The 17,560-nt window shown below is 39.5% G+C and overlaps 1 protein-coding gene across 1 annotated transcript in view; it reads left to right on the forward strand.

Moving 5' to 3' along the window:
• Positions 1-17,472, forward strand: part of cpsf3 (cleavage and polyadenylation specific factor 3) — a 35,135-nt gene extending 17,663 nt beyond the window's left edge. The window contains exons 12-18 of the mRNA XM_072561435.1: positions 3,182-3,290; positions 4,236-4,334; positions 6,516-6,610; positions 7,637-7,724; positions 11,778-11,847; positions 13,509-13,608; positions 16,736-17,472. Of these exons, the coding sequence (XP_072417536.1) occupies positions 3,182-3,290; positions 4,236-4,334; positions 6,516-6,610; positions 7,637-7,724; positions 11,778-11,847; positions 13,509-13,608; positions 16,736-16,840 (666 nt within the window). The 3' untranslated portion in view covers positions 16,841-17,472. The remainder of the gene's footprint in view (positions 1-3,181; positions 3,291-4,235; positions 4,335-6,515; positions 6,611-7,636; positions 7,725-11,777; positions 11,848-13,508; positions 13,609-16,735) is intronic.
• The last annotated feature ends 88 nt before the right edge of the window (positions 17,473-17,560 follow it).

Genomic DNA, 17,560 nt, shown 5'->3' on the forward strand with positions numbered 1-17,560 from the left:
AACATCTGTCCTATACCTATCACCCCTTAATTTAAAGCTATGCCCCCTCGTAATAGCTGACTCCATACGTGGAAAAAGGTTCTCATGGTCAACCCTATCTAAGCCCCTCATCATCTTGTACACCTCTATCAAGTCACCCTTAAACCTTCTTTTCTCCAATGAAAACAGCCCCAAGTGCCTCAGCCTTTCCTCATACAATCCTCCTATCATACCAGGCAACATCCTGGTAAACCTCTTCTGCACCCGTTCCAGTGCCTCCACATCCTTCCTATAGTATGGCGACCAAAACTGCACACAATACTCCAGATGTGGCCGCACCAGAGTCTTACACAACTGCAACAGGACATCAGGACTCCAGAACTCAATTCCTCTACCAATAAAAGCCAGTACGCCATATGTCTTCTTCACCGCACTATTTACCAGGGTGGCAACTTTCAGAGATCTGTGTACATGGACACCAAGATCTCTCTGCTCATCCACACTACCAAGTATCCGACCATTATCCCAGTACCCCATCTTTTTGTTACTCATACCAAAGTGAATCACCTCACACTTACCCACATTAAACTCCATTTGCCACCTTTCTGCCCAGCTCTGCAGCTTATCTATATCCCGCTGTAACCTGACACATCCTTCCTCACTGTCAACAACTCCACCGACTTTCGTATCATCCACAAACTTGCTCACCCAACCTTCTAGCCCCTCCTCCAGGTCATTTATAAAAATGACAAACAGCAATGGTCCCAAAACAGATCCTTGCGGAACACCGCTAGTAACTGCACTCCAAGATGAACCTTTACCATCAACTACTACCCTCTGTCTTCTTCCAGCCAGCCAATTCCTAATCCAAACCTCCAACTCACCCTCAGTGCCATACCTCCGTATTTTTTGCAGTAGCCTACCATGGGGAACCTTATCAAATGCCTTACTAAAATCCATATACACCACATCTACCGCTTTACCCTCGTCCACCTCTTTAGTCACCTCAAAGAATTCAATGAGGTTTGTGAGGCACGATCTGCCCTTCACAAAACCATGCTGACTATCCTTGATCACATTATTCCTATCCAGATGTTCATAAATCCTATCCCTTACAATTCTCTCTAAGACTTTGCCCACAACAGAAGTGAGGCTCACCAGCCTATAGTTACTAGGGTTATCCCTACTCCCCTTCTTGAACAAGGGAACCACATTTGCTATCCTCCAGTCTTCTGACACTATTCCTGTAGACAACGAGGACATAAAAATCAAGGCCAATGGCTCTGCAATCTCCTCCCTTGCTTCCCAGAGAATCCTAGGATAAATGCCATCAGGCCCAGGGGACTTATCTATTTTCACCCTTTCCAGAATTTCTAACACCTCTTCCCTACATACCTCAAAGCCATCCATTTTAATTAATTGTGACTCAGTATTCACATCGGCAACAATGTCCTGTTCCTGAGTGAATATTGACGAAAAGTATTCATTCAGTGTCTCCCCAATCTCTTCAGCCTCCACACGCAACTTCCCACTACTATCCTTGACTGGACCTATTCCTACCCTAGTCATTCTTTTATTCCTGACATACCTATAGAAAGCCTTTGGGTTTTCCCTAATCCTACCAACTAAGGACTTTTCATGTCCCCTCCTTGCTGCTCTTAGCTCTCTCTTCAGATCCTTCCTGGCTACCTTATAACTCTCAATCGCCCCAATTGAACCTTCACGCCTCAACTTTACATAGGCCGCCCTCTTCCCTTTAACAAGGGATTCCAATTCCTTATTAAACCACGGCTTCCTCACACGACCCTTTCCTCCCTGCCTGACCGGTACATTACTTATCAAGGACACTCAATAGTTGCTCCTTGAACAAGCTCCACATATCAATTGCGCCCTTGCCTTGAAGCCTACTTTTCCAAGCCACGCATCCTAAGTCGTGCCTCAGCGCATCATAATTTCCCTGCCCCCAGCTATAACTCTTACCCTGCAGTGCACACTTATCTTTCTCCATCACTAGAGTAAAAGTCACCGAATTGTGGGCACTGTCCCCAAAGTGCTCACCTACCTCCAATTCTAACACCTGGCCTGGTTCGTTACCCAGAACCAAATCCAGTATGGCCTCACCTCTTGTTGGCCTGTCTACATATTATGTCAGGAAACCCTCCTGCACACATTGGACAAACACCGACCCATCTAACGAACTCGAGCTATAGCTTTCCCAGTCAATATCAGGAAAGTTAAAGACCCCATAACAACCACCCTATTACTTTCACTCTTCTCCTGAATCATCCTCGCAATCCTTTCTTCTACGTCTCTCGGACTATTAGGAGGCCTGCAGAAAACTCCTAACAGGGTGACCTCACCTTTCCTATTCCTAACCTCAGCCCAAACTACCTCAGATGGCGAGTCTTCATCCATCATCCTTTCCACCGCTGTAATACTATCTTTGAACAGCAATGCCACACCTCCCCCTCTTTTACCCCCACCTCTGAGCCTACTAAAACATTTAAACCCTGGAACCTGCAATAGCCAATCCTGTCCCTGTTCTACCCATGTCTCCGTAATAGCCACAACATCGAAATCCCAGGTACCAACCCATGCTGCAAGTTCACCTACCTTATTTCGTATACTTCTTGCATTGAAGTATACACACTTCAAGCCAGTTTCCTGTTTACAGGCACCCTCCTTTGAGATTGATGCCATGTTCCTGCACCCTAAAGCTACAGTCTAGGTTCCCATGCCCCTGCAGAGTTAGTTTAAACCCCCCCCCCCCCCCCCCCCACCAAGAGCACTAGCAAACGTATCTGATAAAAATTGAACTTACTTGCAATTATAGATAATTAGAATTTGCTTTCAAGAAATATTTCTCACCTTAAGCAGAGATCACATTAGGAAAAGGAAAATCATTCCAGAAAAGGCATAACTGGTTAATGGAGTTCTTTTCCTTGACTATGATTTAGTGGTGTCTTTTTTTTTTTGTGTTTCTGCACTTACACAATTTCTGTTTACTTTGGTAAATCATTCCCAATTTCTCTCCCATCATCTTTCATTTTGACCCCCTTCTATGTTGGCTGAAGTTCAGAGTACTTAGTAGTTGATTGACATTTAGATGGAAATGCAAATGGGTTTCCAAGAGTTTAAATCAGGTTAAGGTAAAAAAAAAAAAATCACATTTTCATCTTAATTGTTTTAATATTTTTGACAGGTGATGGGCTCCTTGGCAGATAAAAAGGCAGATCAAGGTCAAAGGGTCTCAGGAATACTGGTGAAAAGAAACTTCAACTATCACATACTTATTCCATCTGACCTATCCAGTACGTAAATGTTTTTCTGTATTTACCAATTTATACTGGAAAGATATGAAAGCTTTTTATGCTATACTGAAAATATTTGTAACAATGGTTCTAGTAATGAAGGATTATGTTAATAGATTGAAGAAGCTAGAATGTTCTTCTTTGAGAGTATAATGTTGAGAGGAGATTTTCTTAGGAGACTTGAAAGGGCAGGTGTAAAAAGATGCCCCCCCCCCCCCCCACCCCACAACCACCACCCCGTGGGAGAGTCTAGCACCAGAGGAAATAATCCTAGAATATAAGGCTGCACATTTAAGACAGTGATGAGGAGGCTTATTTTCTAAGGGTTGTGAATCTTTACTGCAGGGAACTGTCGAGGCTGGGTCATTCAAGATATTGAAGGCTGAGATAGACTGATTTTTAATTAGCAAGAAAATTAAAGCTCAATGGGAAAAGGCAGGAATGTGGAGCTGAGAATGATCAGAGCAGCCATGATCTTATTGAAAGGTGGAGCAGACCCAACAGTGGGAATTATCTATTTCTGCTCCTATATCTTAGTGTTATTTGATAGAGATTCTTAAACTTTAGACTACCTGAATTAAAATAAACTATTCCCCTGGTCGGAATTTAGCTTTATTCTTAGTGTATCGAATCAATGCCCAAATGAAATGCTGTGTGGGTAGTGCTACTCTCACCGGAGGTTGCATTGAGTAACAGTGTGAAAGGAAATCATGGGGAGAGGGCACCAAGAATTGAATTTGTTCAGATCAGAAAAATACTGGGGACAGCACTGCTTTGAGCTTGCGGAATGGTTAGCTATGTACAGTATTTCAAACTCTAAAGTGAGTATGAGTCTGTGAACGAACAGTTTGTAGTTTTATGTGGTTGATTCCTCTGTATTTCAGAAACTAATGTTTAAAGTATGCAAACTTAAAATATAAACTACTATGTTTTCCTTTTTATCAGATTATACTGATTTAGCAATGAGTACGGTGACGCAGACGCAGGCCATTCAGTACTCAGGATCTTTAATGCTACTGGCACAACATCTTCAGATCATTGCGGGTTTGTATATAATTCTGCTTTCTTTTAATCCCTCCTCTTTCATGAAGCTGCTAACTACTGGCCATTGGCCATCATGCCTTACCTTGCATTATTGACTATTTTTCACTTGAGTCTAGACAGTGAGTGCCCAATAAAACAAGAATTGGGAGCAAGTGGAGGCCATTTGGCCCCCTCAAACCTGCTCTACCTTTCAATTAGTCATGGCTGGTTTAACTGTGGTTTCATCTTCACTTCCTTACATGCTGTCCCTGTCCCCATCCTAGTAGTCTTTGACTTCTTTGTCAATCAGAAGTCTTGTCTATCTTGACCTTGATTGACCTAGTTTCTACTGCAGTCTGAGGAAGAAAATTCCTTAGATTAAGGGCCTTGAGAATTATAAGTATGATATTTGTGCGTAGAAGGATGGCATTGATACTCTTGCCTTTGACTGGGTCTAACAGCCTAATTGGTTTAAAGTAGTACAGGGTTAACAACTATTACATAGAACATAGAACATAGAAGAATACAGCGCAGTACAGGCCCTTCGGCCCTCGATGTTGCGCCGATCAAAGCCCACCTAACCTACACTAACCCACTATCCTCCATATACCTATCCAATGCCCGCTTAAATACCCATAAAGAGGGAGAGTCCACCACTGCTTCTGGTAGGGCATTCCATGAACTTACGACTCGCTGAGTGAAGAACCTACCCCTAACATCAGTCCTATATCTACCCCCCCTTAATTTAAAGCTATGCCCCCTTGTAATAGCTGACTCCATACGTGGAAAAAGGTTCTCACTGTCAACCCTATCTAACCCCCTAATCATCTTGTACACCTCTATCAAGTCACCCCTAAACCTTCTTTTCTCCAATGAAAACAACCCCAAGTGCCTCAGCCTTTCCTCATAGGATCTTCCTACCATACCAGGCAACATCCTGGTAAACTTCCTCTGCACCCGTTCCAGTGCCTCCACATCCTTCCTATAGTATGGCGACCAAAACTGCACACAATATTCCAGATGCGGCCGCACCAGAGTCTGATACAACTATTGAGTGTTAACCAGGAGAAAACAATGGGTGGAGCATTGTGCAATCTTCAGCGATAACTTTTTCAGAACCATTACCTTTTGCAACATCTCCCTAAAGTTTTTCCCCACCTCCATAGTTAACACTTGCACATATTTACCACTACCCCATCTGCCCAGGTCTCCTGATGTCACAAATTTAGGTGGTCTAGAGCTTCCAGAACACATTCTCTTCAGACTGTGGATGATTGTCCAGCCTTTGCTTTAAGAAGTGTTGACTGATTCTGTTCTTGTCCTTGAATGGTCTATAAACTGTCTGTCCAGTGGAGCACCTTTTTATCTGTTGGATGTCCTTTTATAGAAGATGCTCTACTAACCCAGGTAGTTGGTCCATTCCCTTAACTGGAGGACCATGAACCTCTTGAATTTCCTTTTTAAGACATCTTCCCAGCTAACTCAGGAAGTTGTCCTTAACATCAGCTTAAAGGTCCCCCAAGATAATGAATGTCTATTATAGCAGATACCTGCTCTGTGGAAAGAAAGGTATGTTCCTCTTCACAATATCCTGGAGTTTTGAGCCAGCGAGTTTCTTGTTTTCACCTGTATCCAGAATCTATGGACGTTGGACTGGCTTGTATGGAATTGCTTGCGGCTTATATTCGTTCAGCTTTATTTACAGTCTGCTAATAACTCTGTGGTGAAGTATTTTTTGTAAATTATTTCCTTCAACTTGTTGGTAAGGTTGAATATTTTCAATCCTCAGTATTTGTTGCACTGGTGAACCAGGCATTTTTCCATCGGCAGTTACTTTATTTTTGCTTCTCAGATCGGAATTCGTGTGGTCAGTTGCTCCTACAATTCTGCCCTCCTTACATAGTTATCTCAACACAGATATGGCATCCAAATGGAGCATTCTGCTCACGTACTTCACTGCCACACCATTTTACTTATTCAGTCAACAAGGGAGAGCATTTTGATTTGAGGACCGGTGTTCCTGTCAGAGATGATGTGTCATTGTATCTTGATAAAATGTGTTCAACAAATCAGATATACAGAAACTCTCCGGTATCTTAGAATTTTAAACACTTATGCATTTAACTTCAGTTCTTAAGTTCTAATTATTGCTTTGAAAGAAAAATTATAAGCATTCTGATTTAACAACTGTTTACTCTTAAGATGATGTGGAAGAAATCGAAGTTCAGGATAAGCCAGCGCTGAGAATCTTCAAAGCTATCACACTGGTTCAAGAGCCAGGCATGATTGTGCTGGAGGTGAGTTTACTGTATTCCCTTTCCAATGTTTTTCTCCTTTCTTTAAATAAGAAGGACAGACAAATTTGCATTTATGTTTTCATGAACAACAGCTGCCCAGAAGTGCTTTACAGCCACTGAAGACCCTTTGAGGTGTATTCACTGTAGGGAAAATGACAGTCAATGCTCACAGAACTCTTGAAACTTCAACTTAAATTATATTTGGACAGAAATGTGTGACTAAATCTAAAACTGGCATTACGCTGTCTGTAACTATTGATGGTAAAGCAGCGAATATTTCTCTGGATACATGAGCAAGTATTCACCATTTTGTGACTGAGTCACGTGATTGCTAATGTGCAAGATGGCACAAACTCTTTTGCTTCGTTTCATGTTATGCACTCTTGCCCAAACCTGCTGTTCCCATCCTATATTTGCTTCCTGGCATGTCAACAGTCAAATGAACAGGAGGCTGAGGCTGCATATTCCGAACATTGTTCTGTCATGTATCTCTAGGAAATTTGCAGTTATAAACAAATTAGGTTCTTTGCTCAAGAGTAGTAAGAGCGTGGAATGCACTGCCTGTAACAGTAGTAGACTCGCCAACTTTAAGGGCATTTAAATGGTAATTGGATAAATATATAGATGATGATGGAATAGTCTAGGTTAAATGGGCTTCAGATTGGTTTCACAGGTTGGCCCAACATCGAGAGCCTGTACTGTGCTGTATTGTTCTATGTTCTAACTTAAGTGCTCAATCAGACTATAATCAGTACTCCCAATTGAACTATTTGTCAATATTCCCCAACTCATCAGTAGCCATTGTGGAGTTATTATTGATATTTGCTGGGTTTTCAGGTGACTGCACTTTTTTGTTCTAACAACTTAATGATATTCATGACTTTTTTTATGTAACTGCATATATTTTCTCACGCTATTCTGTAATTTGTGACTGGGATCAAGTTAGCAAACTATCGCGTGATTAAACAAACTGAATTTACTCTTTCAGAAATGCTGTTTATCTAAAACCTTTGTTTCTCCTTTTAGTGGGTGGCAAATCCATTAAATGATATGTATGCAGATGCAGTGATGACAGTGATTCTGGAAGTGCAGTCAAACCCGAAAGCACAGAAAGGTATGTGTACTTGCATAGTTTCCATTTTTATTTTTTCATGTATGATCTTGCTTCTTTAAAGCAGTTTTAGTTCCACCTCAGCTGAAAACATCATCTGTGTTGGAGTGAGTGTTCTTGGAAGCTGGTATCCCTCAAGTACCTTTCCTGCTCATTCTTCTTAAGATTATGAAACCATTAAGGGATTTTGCAATCTGTACATGGTCCTATTATCACTGCACACATTTCAACAGGCTAGCAGTCAGTAAACCTGATTGATTTTTTCTTTTCATTTCTAGAATTGAGATCTGTTGAGGGACTGGAAACAGCTGACCTTGTAGAAATTATTTGTCTCAGAACAAACTCAGAAGTTAAATCTTGAAACTTTTGTTCTCACTGTGTTAGTATGATATAGACCTTTCTTTTTCCTCCCAGCCAAAAATGGAACTGTGATGAATGTAGCTTGCTGGGCTGGAAGGTTTACTTTCAGACGCTTTGTCACCACACTAGCTAACATTATCAGTCAGCCTCCGAATGAAGCACTGGTGGTATGGTCCACTTTCTATTTGTGTTTGGGTTTCCTTGGGTCGGTGATGTCATTTCCTGTGGTGATGTTATTTCCTGTATTGATGCCATTGTCTGTTCTTTTTCTCTGGTGGTAGTGAATGTGATCCAAGTCTTATGTATTTGTTGATAGAATTCCAGTTGAAATGCCATGCTTCGAGAAATTCTCGTGCATGTCTCTGTTTGGCTTGTCCTAAGATGGATGTATTGTCCCAATCGAAGTGGTATCCTTCCTCATCTTTATATAAGGATATTAGTGAGAGTGGGTCATGTCGTTTTATGGCAAGTTAATGTTCATGTATCCTGGTGGCTAGTTTTCAGCCTGTTTGTCCAATTTAGTGTTTTTACAGTTCTTGCATGGTATTTTGTAAATTACATTAGGTTTGCTTGTTGTCTGTATAGGGTTCTTTCAAGTTCATTAGCTGCTGTTTTACTGTGTTGGTGGGTCTGTGGGCCACCATGATGCCAAGGGGTCTGAGTAGTCTGGCAGTCATTTCCGAGATGTCTTCAATGCAAGTGAGAGTGGCTTGGGTTTCTGGATATGTTTTGTCTGCTTGTTTGGGTTTGTTGCTGAGAAATCGGCGGATTGTGTTAGTTGGCCATTCTTTTTGAATACACTGTATAGGTGATTTTCCTGTGCTCTCTGTAGTTCCTCTGTGCTGCAGTGTGTGGTAGCTCGTTGAAATAATGTTCTAATGAAGCTTCGTTTGTGGGTGTTGGGATGATTGCTTCAGTAGTTTAGTATTTGGTCCTTATGTGTTGTTTTTCTGTAGATGCTGGTTTGAAGTTCCCCATTGGCTGTTGGCTCTACTGTGACATCTAGGAATGGCAGTTTGTTGTTGTTTTCCTCCTCTTTAGTGAGTTTTATGCCAGTAAGGGTATTATTGATGGTCTTAAAGGTTTCCTTTAATTTGTTTCGTTTAGTGATGACAAAGGTGTCATCCACGTAGTGGACCCAAAGTTTGGGTTGAATGGTTGGCAGAGCTGTTTGTTTGAGTCTGCATTACTGCCTCTGCTAAGATTCTGTTATTGGAGATCCCATGGGTGTTCCATTGGTTTGTCTGTAGGTTTTGTTGTCGAAGGTGAAGTGGGCGGTACGGCATAGGTCCACTAGCTTGACGATACTGTCCTTGCCGATGAAGTTGGTGGTGTTCGGTGTATGTGTCTTTGGTTCTTCTAATAGTGTAACCAGTCTTTCCTTGGTCAGGTTGATGTTAATGGATGTGAACAGGGCTGTTACATCAAAGGAGACCATTATTTCATCCTCTTCTATCTTGATGTCCTTGGTCTTTAGGAATTCTTGGGTGGAGTGATGTGTGTCTTCTACTAAATGTTTAGTCTTTGGTGTAGCTCCTTGGTCAATCAATAAATTGGTGTTCCAGGTAGCAAGACTGAGTCTGAGGGGGTCTCCTGGTTTGTGAATTTTGGTTAATCCATAGAAGCATGGTTTTTCTCGGATCTGTCTTGTTTCATTTTTTTGGAAGTTGGTCTTATTTATTTCTCCAGATTTCCAAAGTGTTTTGAGTAGGGCTGTGATTTATATCTGTAGTTGTGGGAGTTCGGTCTATCGCCACATATTGGTAAGAGTTGCTATCTGATACATACAGATGAGGAAGGACACCACTTCAACTGGGACAACACATCCTGATGAAGGGCTTTTGCCCGAAACGTCGATTTCGCTGCTCCTTGGATTCTGCCTGAACTGCTGTGCTCTTCGAGCACTACTAATCCAGAATCTGGTTTCCAGCATCTGCAGTCATTGTTTTTATCAACACATCCTAGGACAAGCCAAACACTGACATGCATGAGAATTCCTAGAAGCATGGTATTCCTACCGGAACTCTATCAACAAACACGTTGACTTGGATCCATTTACCACCACCTGAGAAAAAGAACAGGAAACAATGTCACCACAGGAAATGACATCACCAACCCAAGGAAACCTAAATACATAAGGGCCATATCACCAGTGCTTCATCCGGAGGCTCATTGATGATGCTACCTAGTATGGTGACAAAACATCTGAATGGACCTTCCAGCTCAACAAGCAAATCTACATCCAGACCTCAACCTGAGCTACAAATCTTCTCAAAACTCACTAAATGGAACTGTGATGTTTTGTTGAATGAACAAATGTGAGAGTTTACTACATTCTGTTTCTGATAAGGAATCCATTAATAGTATTGCTATTTTAGGCAGATACTTTAACCAACAAAACAGCCTGGCATCTGAATTCTATGGTATGGAGCAGAAAAAATAAATTGATTATTCCTTTGAACTCAGCAATTTTCAGTCAGTTAATTTATTCTGCAGACTGAAATCGCTTCTGCCTCTATACTGAACAAATCTTTGATCACTTCTGTTTCAGAATTCAATTATAGATTTAAAACCTTTATAGTAGATATTTGTTTGTTGTGTTAGAGCCCTCACTGACTTCTTTATTGTTAGTTTTTTTTAAATCAGTTTTGGCTTGGAGCTGCGAACTGGAAATTGTGAGCGGAAGGTAACTTGTGGACTTTGGGAAACTGCTTGTGGTAAAAGCAAAAGAGCAGAATAACCAAGCTTTTTTTTTGTTTGTGAGGCCAGGCTTGGGGATTAATTACTGGCTGATTCTTATTAAAGGTGTTTCTACAGACATAGTGACCCTGATAAGAGCATTATGTTTAAATAGGTAGCAGAAGTTGGCTGTTAATGAGGTCAGTACCTGGAATAAGTTCCAGCTAGTCTGGAAGAGGCCCGATACTCAGTCTGTCAGGGCAGGACATAGTTAAAAAAAATTTTTAAACTTTATTTTCTGAGGAAGAAGGTTTGGCTGATGATGATACAAAGATGAAGATTTAAAAGCTCCCTGCCTAATCTACCTTACCAGCTTTTGGAAGCCCAAAGAATAGAAAGGAGAGTTCGAAGTATTGCTACCTTTACATGAGTGAACTGAAAAGGTGACCCTGATTGATGTCTTCTGAAAAGCAACCGAAGAGTCCACTTCTAAACCTTTGAACCAATACATCATGAAAACCATTTGAGTAATCGGGCCAGTTTTGTTGTTTCCTTTTATTCAAGCCTTAGCTGTGTTTGTTTGTACGTCTGTCTTTTGTGCGAATGGGAGAGTGAAAACAAATATTTCAGATTTAATGCATAGTCATTAGGTTACCTCATTATTGAATTTTTTTCGGTGCTAAAATTATTGTATCTTTAATAAATTGTTAACTATGTTGTGTAAGACATACAACCAGTGTCTGGAATTAATTATTCACAAAATTGGAATTGGTTATTCAAAAGTCTGGTTCAGAACTAGTTGAGTAACTATTGAAATTCTTCAAAGGTTTTCATTTTACTATATCGCAATTACAGTACAGCCTGTCATAACAATTACAATAGAACGCGTTTTGTGCCATATAAACCAAAAATAAGTCATCAGTTCCCATTTAGTATCTCTGATGTACCCCTCACTTTTATAAGTATTGTTTTATCTAATAAATAAATTGTTTGTAAAATATTTCTTTTTTTCTCTAGTTGTTCAGCAAAACCCGAGCAAAAAATTTGACAAGGAAATGTATGCGAAGAGATTGGAGATCATGCTCGAGTAAGTTGCTTCATTTGTTTGAATTCTAGTGAGCAAACAAAATTCCTAATTTAGCTGGTCCTCGTAGCTGACATATTTGAAACATTGTTGGTATGTATATTTTGTCGATGTATTTGTGTGTGTGTTCCCTAATCCCAGAAACTAATGTGTTTTTTCTTACACTCCAAAGGCTGTCACTAAGAGTTGTGTAAGACTGGCTGCAGATGACTTGGCCTCAGAATTCTCCAGTTTTGGAGAAGTAATTGGCCTTTGGCTCTCTCTGAAAGGCTGGTTGAAATTAAATTTGTTCAGTGAATAATTGGCTAGATCTAAATCTTCCAGGTTAAAATAAACACAACTTCACACAAACCTACCAAGTTAGTAAGAGCTTGCAGATGAATGATTGAACTGCTAGTTTAAATGAACTAGCACGTGAATCTTAAAATTTAGATTGGAAACAATCTAAAATAGATTTCATCATGAAATTAAAACTGCCCGTAGATAATTCTTATACTTATTCCTCCGATATTATTCCACACGCACACAATGTGCTTTTTCACTCTACAAGGCAGAATGTTGTACTGTGATTAAAGCTGTGTGCAATTTTAAAATGAATATTATACTTGCATACTTTTAATCTAAAGCACTCAGTGGCAGTTATTCCTCTGATTTTTTTATTGTATATGGCCTGCCCATTTTAGTGTGCAGACCCTTTAAATTCTTTGCAAAACTTGGCACATGGTAATTTAAAGAAGGCAACTTGTGCTCAGCCTACACACAAACCCCCTGATTAATGGACAATCAGCTTTGACAGAACATTGCTTATTGGTGAGGTTATGTTAAAAAGGCAGAAACTGCTGGAGAAACTCAGCAGGTCTGGCATCGTCAGTAGAGAGAAAGCAGAGTTAATGTCTTGAGTCCATAGAAACATAGAAGATAGGAGTAGGAGGAGGCCATTCGGCCTCTGAAGTTCTGAAGAAGGTTCACTGGACTTGAAACATTCATTCTGCTTTCACTCTATAGATGCTGCCAGGCTTGCTGAGAATCTCCAGCAATTTATGTTTGTTTCAGATTTTTAACATCTCTGGCTGTTTGTTTTAGTATATTAAGAAAGCGTTTATTTTGGAGTGCATATTTACAGCTTCTGTGAAAAATTAACTTCAGAGCCGTTGGAATCTACTGAGTCAACATACTTTCATGTCCTGAGCTTACGTCAGTAAACTCCCCAGAAGCATGGAATTCTTCCGTTCTCATCCTTACTCTGGACATCTGTAATTATGCAGCTGATGAGACTTCTGTTCCATACTAGGCAAAGTACTTTTTATTGGACCCATTTTTCGAACCCCAAATCCCTTTCCTTCCTACAGTAATGATTTGTGTTTGCCACAGCTGTAAATGTTTCTTGTACTATTACATTCACCTTTCTGAAAATATAATTTTCCCTAAATTTGTGCACAGCAATAATGCACAAACAATCAAAAGTAATATTGACCATTCCCAATGGAGAAGAATGCAGATTGTCAATATTGTTGCTAAATTTAATCTTGTTGAGGAAATTAGTATAGAACTGTACTTTGTGATAGATATTATTTTGCAAATAGGATTGATAACATTGCAGTGTTCCCAACTGTGAAACCTTTTGAAAACACAATTTAACGACAAAATTATCTTTCCCCTTCCAGAGATATGTTTGGACAGGAATGTGTGACTAAATCTAAAACTGGCAATACACTGTCTGTAACTGTTGATGGCAAAGCAGCAAATATTTCTCTGGATACACGGGCAAGTATTCACCATTTTGTGACTGAGTCACGTGATTGCTAATGTGCAAGATGGGACAAACTCTTTTGCTTTGTTTCATGTTATGACACTCTTGCCACACCCCACCCCCAGTTGTTCCCGTCCTATATCTGCTTCCTGGCATGTCAACAATCAAATGAACAGGAGGCTGAGGCTGCATATTCTGAACATTGTTCTGTCATCTATATCTAGGAAATGTGCAGTTATAAACATTAATATTAACTATTAATTAGGTTCTTCATTCAGAGAGTAGTAGAGGCGTGGAATGCCCTGCCTGCAACGGTAGTATACTCATCAACTTTAAGGGCATTTTAAATGGTCATTGGATAAACATATAGATGATAATGGAATAGTCTAGGTTAAACAGCCTTCAGATTGATTTCACAAGTTGGCGCAACACCAAGGGCCGAAGGGCCTGTACTGCGCTGTATTGTTCTATGTTCTAATATATACGCACATATTAGGATTCATAGCATTTCTAAGCCTTTCTGAATTGACATGTTAATTGACTTTAAGCTGAACAGACTGCAGAGATGAATGACTTCAATCAATTGTACCAGAATGATTTGCATGTGAAACTTTCACAAGTTATGGTTATCACTGGCTAGGCCAGCATTTGATGCCCAAACCTAATTGCCCTTAAGAAAGTGGGAATGAGCTGCCTTTTTGAACCACTTCAGTTCATGTAGTGTAGGGACCACCCATAGTGTTGTTTGGGAAGTCAGGGTCATACAACACAGAAACAGGCCCTTCAGCCAATTTGTCCATGTCAACCGGTTTTCCTAAACAAGTCCCATTTGCCTGCATTTGGTCCATATCCCTTTAAACCTTTCCCATCCATGTCCCTATCCAAATGTCTTTTAAGTGTTGTAATTGAACCCACCGCACCACTTCCATGGTAGCTCAATCCTGTTTCAGGATTTTGAATGTCAGGATTGTGTTTGGCTTAGAAAGGAATTTGAAGTGGGGGTGGTGTCTCCATGCATTTGCTGCCCTTGTCCTTCTAGGTGGTAGAGGTCACAACGTTGCTTTTTGTGAGCAAAGAATTCTTGGTGAATTACTGCAGTGCATCTTGTAGATGGAACATACTGCTGCCACTGTACGTTGGTGGTGGAGGGAGTGAATGTTTTAAGGTGGTGAACTGGGTGTCATTCAAATGAGCTCCTTGTCCTACCACTCACAGTCCATCACGCTCCTAACTTGTACCTTTTAGATGGTGGACAGGCTTTGGGAGTCAAGTAGTGCACCTGGCCTTACAGGAACTATATTTTTATGGCCGGTCCTTTTCAGTTTCAGTTCAATGGTAACATCTAGGATATTGAAGATAGCGGATTTGGTAATGATAATACTATTAAATGTCAAACAAATGTCTCTTGTTGGAGATAGTTACCACATGGCACATAAGTGGCAGGATGTTATTTGCATTGTGCCTTTTTTGGGAATTAAAATTTATTTGTGAGAACACAGAAATATCACTTTTTACTTAGATTTATAGAGATGTACAACACAGAAACAGACTCTTTGGTCCAACTCATCCACAATATCCTAAATTAACCTAGTCCTATTTGCCAGTTCTTGGTCCATATCCCTCTAAACCCTTCCTATTCATATACCCATCCAGATGCCTTTTAAATGCTGTAATTGTACCAGCCTCCACCACTTCTTCTGGCAGCTCATTCCATCCACGCACCACCCTCTGTTTGAAAAAGTGGTGTTTTGTTATTATTTGTGAAAATAGATATTTTAGCATTTTGTTTCTAAAAAAGAATACTGATTTAGATTTTTGTGCCAATCTAAGCTATCATTAGTTGTTTCTATACATCATAAACCTATGAACACATTTCCAGTGACTGCTGTTTTTATGCAGCAAGTCTGGATGATGTCAGCATGTAGAAACCTACATTTTAATATATTGATTCAAACTTTAACCTCAAATGGTCTCTAAGATTTCATCACTAGAATGCTGTGCAAAGGAGTCTCATGTCAAATCACTTTAGTCAATTGTTTCTTTTAAAGCATTGCTATTTTACTTCTTGCTTTGATCTGCCTTTATGCGAAGGTTCTTTTGAGAGTTCCAAGATTGTTACAGTTGAGGTTGCAGGGATACACTGATTTATTTTTAGTCCCACTCTCCTACTCCAGTGGTCACAACAAATTTCAAATTTAAACATGATGATGTGGCCAGTTATATGGGTCTCAGATTGTAGCTGGTTTAGTAATAAAAACAAGTCAGCCAGGTTTCTTTAGCTTAACAAAAAGTAATGAATTTGTTACAAAGAAGCATGCAAAGAGTGTTAACAAAAGATGTTTAGACTGTGCAATGATTAACCTTGTAATTGTATCACTCTAGTCATATGTAGTTGCTTAATCAAAATAGTTTGTAAGAGTACTAAATACCTAACTTCTGCTCTGCCTGCTGAATGGCTCAGTAAAATTAGTTGAGTCACTCAAAAATAATTTCTATTAATCGTAAAATCAACTGTTATTCGAGTTTAATAGGATGGTCATACTGAACAAAAGATGGACTCCTGGATGCGTGATGCAGCTTTAGTTAAATGGATATGTATCATCTTGTGTCTGATTGAGATTAAAGCACATTATTGAGCACTGACAGGGAGCTTCATACTGCCCTTAGCTCATGAGTACCTGATCTGAAAGTGGTGCTGAACTTTAATGTTTTCTTACCCATTTGTTATTAACTACCTTGATGAGCATAAACATTTCAAAAGATTTTTTTCAAAGATTGCTAGGGATTAAATTTAAAAAAGCACTGTTACTTTGTCTGCCTTTTCTTCAGTTTGTAGTTCTTGTGAGATAATGTTTTAAAAACTTTGTTGGATATATCCATGTTTATTTACCTCACCTATGGCACCCAATCTTATCAGACTATCTTTCAACCAATATCAACTGCAGGATTTTTTTCATAAGGCCTCTAAAGGAGTTTACATGGATCTAACATACCAAAATTGACATGCAGAAGGAGTAAATTAAAAGTAGAGTTTTAAAAGCTTTGGAGGAAAACAATGCAGAGGTGTGTTATGTTAAAACTCACTGTTGATGTGTATCTTTTTCAACATTTTCCTAATTCTGTTTGTTTATTTTCCCATAGGTGGTTGTGTGTGAAGAGGGTAGTGTGGAGGATGAACCACTTCGAGAAATGGTCGAAGTAGCAGTACAGCGGCTTTATGAAACAATGCACCCAGCACTCTTCTGAAATTATGAAAAACAGTAATAAATATGAACAGTAGAACATTTGTATTAGATTGTAGGATGTAGTGTTTTAATGACATCCTTTTTTGTTCTGTTAAACATGTAAGTAAATGCTACAAATGATCTTGTCTAGTATTTTTATTCATTCATGGCATGTGTGCCTCAGTAGCAAGGCCAGTATTCATCTCCTCAGTCCTAATCATTCTCAAAGGTGGAACCCTGCAATCTTAGTGATGAAGGAACCATTCCAGGATTTTGATGGAACTAATTCATTCATTGTCATTGATATTCAATGTCAGAAAAGTGTATGTTTTGTAGTGGGAAAGTACTAAAAATATGAATTTTGTGATAACCTTCAAATGTAAGCAAAAACTGGAGTATATCTAAAACTTTAACAGAAAAAAAAAACTGTCCTTTAGGCTCAAGTTATACGCATTCATCATTGGTAACTCTGCAGTCTTTGAATTATTGTTTTCCTGAAAAAGTACACTTTTTGCTGTATAACTTGAGTGGCAAGATAGTAAATTTTAAAATGTCAGAACCTTATCAGATGAGTACTGTGGTGCCTGTTGAGTGCACAGTAAGATGGGAGCAAAAAATTACTGCAGTTTTATTAAAATAAATATTTTAATTTTTTGTCATGCTGTTTTTCTCATTGAACAAAACATTATGGTAATAGTGCTTATTGCCATCCATGTTTTATTTTATTAAAATTTCACAACAT

This window comes from Chiloscyllium punctatum, chromosome 3 (genome assembly GCF_047496795.1).
Source record: "Chiloscyllium punctatum isolate Juve2018m chromosome 3, sChiPun1.3, whole genome shotgun sequence".
Lineage (NCBI taxonomy): Eukaryota > Metazoa > Chordata > Chondrichthyes > Orectolobiformes > Hemiscylliidae > Chiloscyllium > Chiloscyllium punctatum.